General features: G+C 35.4%; 1 protein-coding gene across 1 annotated transcript in view; it reads right to left on the bottom strand.

Annotated features, from left to right (window-relative positions):
* LOC109303288 (SAM domain-containing protein SAMSN-1-like) overlaps positions 1 to 2750 on the bottom strand; it is a 187674-nt gene extending 184924 nt beyond the window's left edge. The window contains exon 1 of the mRNA XM_019525469.1: positions 2635 to 2750. Coding sequence (XP_019381014.1) covers positions 2635 to 2658 — 24 coding nt within the window. The 5' untranslated portion in view covers positions 2659 to 2750. The remainder of the gene's footprint in view (positions 1 to 2634) is intronic.
* Between the last annotated feature and the right edge of the window lie 1005 nt (positions 2751 to 3755).

Below are 3755 nucleotides of genomic sequence, written 5' to 3'. Positions count from 1 at the left end.
TAAAATTGTTTTTCCCCTAGCCTGATTAGTGATGCTAATGTTCAGATTGGCAGAAATTTAACCATGCTGATGAATTTTCTTAATTAAGTTTTGAAAGCCACAAGTCAACACGGGGTGAGAACCCCTCAGCACTCCATACTTTAAAGCGGTTTTGCTGTTTTATCACAAACAGAAATACTGAAATCAGGAACCACCTTCCAGAAATGAAATACAATTCCCTGAGCATGCATACACTAATAGAGGTGATGCACTGAAAGTGTCCTCTCCTTTGTCTCATATGGTGGAATGTTACTCAAAATGACTTAACTGGTTTCTCAACTGAGATTAATTTCTCACTAGACTCATCTTAATCTCAGGATATTCACAAACAAATCAGGTGTTTGTGTCCCTATTCACTTATGAAAGAGCTGAATGCATAATAATTCCTATTTCAGGTAGACAAATCCACCTGGTAACACAGCAGTGCTAAATCGCAACCTTGCAATGTCCTGCGTGTCTTCAAGCCTCGTCATTTCCACCTGATACTCAGCACATTGGAGGATCAGGCGTTAGGTGTGGTGTTATGAATATCTATCTCAGTTGCACAAAGAGAAGCTGAAATGAAGAAGCATGATCTAGATCATCAGCTGATATCAACTGGTGTAGAGCCAATGACTTGCATAGCACTCCACAACTTTATACTAATCAAGTTGCTAGCCAAATAATTTGAAAACAATACAACTTGGTTTGGTTGTTTCCTACAACCTATATGACACAATTTATCTCCTTCCCTTGATGGGTAGTGTATTTATTTCTTAACTTCCACATAAATAAATGTTTGCAAATAATGTTTGTATATATGACGCTTTCAACCAAATGCTTTACCAATCAGTGCACGCATGGGATAAATACATCAGTGCCAGGAAAGCAATTCTTTTGGAAAGCAATTCTTGATCCATACCTTCAAATAATCAATTAAACCATATTTCTGCATGAAGTACACTATATGGCCCAGATTAAAATCATAATTATTTTTATACTATCTATTTTACTTCCATGTCTCTCACAAATCAGGGAGGGGAGAAAGAGGACTTTTTCACCCTTTTGTTGCCAATCTTGATACACCAATTGCTTTGTTGGCAAATAAAACTTGAAAAATCAACCATGTAAGGGTATATAAGCATTTAGGTGGACATGGTTGTACCAGTGACCCATTTTCAAATTGGACAGTGCAGTTATAGCAAAGAATTGCACTTCATCTTCCTAGTAGGGATAAGTGCACATGGTTTTTATGAAGCAGTATATCTGGATTAGCAACTCATAGATTCTCTTTATTACAGTTTTTGATATAATGTAAGATGTTTTGCCAACTGTTCAAAAGATTATTCCAGAGTGGCTCAAACAGAGGATGTATAGAATAAAGGTTAACTTCTGAAAATCAGTCTTTAGACAAACAATTTCATACAAAACTACATGAATACTGATGTTCACATATATGAATGATATATTATTGTTTCTGACACGCATATAATGAGAACAACACTAAATGAGAAATATCCAACCTAATAGAAAAATATGCATCTTCCATTCTTTACTACATAATGTACCCATCCTTTTTTAAAAACTTTTGATAAAAAAACAAAGGAGTTCAAATTAAAGTGAGACAAAAATTTTGCTAGATTCTTACAGAATTACTGTTGTTCATGAGGGAGATTTAGTAATAAAAAGTCCTACATTTCTGCTTTATTTTACTGATAGGATGCTAAAAGTAGTTTTAAAAGTTTATGTATGGAGAATGCTGCCATTCTGTACTGAGAGAGAATTAAGAAACAGAAACCACAGTTTACACAAATATACCACTGATACTTAATATTAGCATCATGTCTCATTCCAACATATATTGTTCTTTTTTCTGAACATACTGGGGAGATACATGGAACATCTGGACAAAAGAAGTGAAAGTGGCAAATGGATTTAGTGTACTATGTAAGTACCGCAAATATACTAATTTATTTGTCAATAGTAATACATAATATTTGCACTGGCAGATGGTCATCCATTGGAAAGAAAAGCAGTTTCCATGGATTTTCCCAGTCTGTTTCTATGTACTAATTCTCAGAAGAAAGAGGAAAAAATCTCAAAGAGGTACTGCAAGCAATTTTGATATCCTTCAGCAAACATAGTTATATGTCTAGTACAGTTCAGCAGGCTATACTTTGCTAATAGGATACTTATCTTGAAAGAGGTCTGTAGTTGTTCTTAGACAGAAAGGTGCAAGTATTAATATTCCTGAAGTAACTCATAAATGACTGTATCAGAGCAGTTCAATTCATTAAATCAAATTTGACTTTAATTAATGATTTAGACACTGATAAGAAACATCTTCTTTTTGTGGAGGCAAAAATAAAATGTTTTGTTCTCTGAAATCCAAATGTTTACGGTTATCAGAGACAAAGTGTATCTTCAAAATCCCCAAGTCTTTCCTTTCCTTTCCACTGGTTCTTATCACTCAATGTGGAGCTTTTTATACTCATACTCCTTCCTTTTTGCCTAGAAACACATTTCTCTTCATAACACCTTTAACTTCTATCCTCAGTCCAGTCTCATGCCTCAGTTTTGTTTACAGTCACAAAGCATAGCTGTTAGCAGACTTACCAGTGAAAAACAGAAAAGATTCATTTTGCTTTGCAGAGAAGCTCCAAAATTCTGTTTCAAGGAATTCCAGCCACACAATTGAAGCTCCTTCTTGTCCTCCCAGCTGTTTGTACATTTCTCCCTGGAGATTACTGCAAGATAAAATCCCTACAATAATCCACTGGAATCAGAGCCCATTATCAAATGAGATAGGCTTGTCTGGGCCATAAACCATTTCCTAAATTAATGAACAATGTTTACCAGGAAAACAAAGCATGGTGCAACTGTTTATGAGGAACTAAGAAAATACAGTATTTTCCTGGTTACTTTTACCATTTAGTTGATCAAAACAGTGCAAATAAAGCTACTTCTGTGTAAAAGTAATGAAATATGCAAAAAACTTCAAGGCATCTTACTACCTTCACTTATTGACACGTAGACATAGAATTTTTAGGGAAATGCATTTATTGTAGACAGAAAAATGGTATAATAGGAGACACTATAGACCCCATTTTTAAATGGACACATCTGATTTAGGGACCTAAACAGGTGGTCAAATATAGGCACCTACTAAAATAATAAATATGAGAATGAAACAGGAAATAAATTATGATTTCTAAGCAACACATAAAAGACTCATTACCAAGTAGGAAACTTGCATTGTGATAAATTGATAATGCAGACTGCCATTCAAAGGATCAATTTTTTTATTAGAAAACCCTGGAAATCAGGAACTCAAGAAAGAGCGCGGAGTTAAGGACAACGGAGAAGCCACAGTAGATGCTGGGGCTCTCAGGAGTGACAGAATGATGGGAAGAAGCAATCTTAGAGAAGAGAAAGATAACAGCCCATATTATCATACCTACTGGGATAAATAAAAACAGTTAATTGCCCCAAAGAGTTCATTTATCACAGAATATAACAATATTGACCCAAAAAAGATAAGAGGAAATTCATAATCAGTCTTAAATTGTTTTTTAAAAAATCACTTAACATTAGTTCACCTCATGTACTACACTTCTTCCAACCCACTGATTCCCTTCCCATACCTATAATAGGGAGGTGGATTGGAGCTCCTTCCCTGAGGTGGGGTGCTCCAATCTACCCACCCCACCCTCCAGTGCCAGCTGGGCAACCCCCAA

This window comes from Gavialis gangeticus, unplaced genomic scaffold (genome assembly GCF_001723915.1).
Source record: "Gavialis gangeticus isolate Ggan-Ray unplaced genomic scaffold, GavGan_comp1, whole genome shotgun sequence".
In the NCBI taxonomy this organism is placed as follows: domain Eukaryota; kingdom Metazoa; phylum Chordata; order Crocodylia; family Gavialidae; genus Gavialis; species Gavialis gangeticus.
The sequence above is the reverse complement of the archived record's forward strand: the minus strand, read 5'-3'. Positions and strand labels throughout refer to the sequence as shown.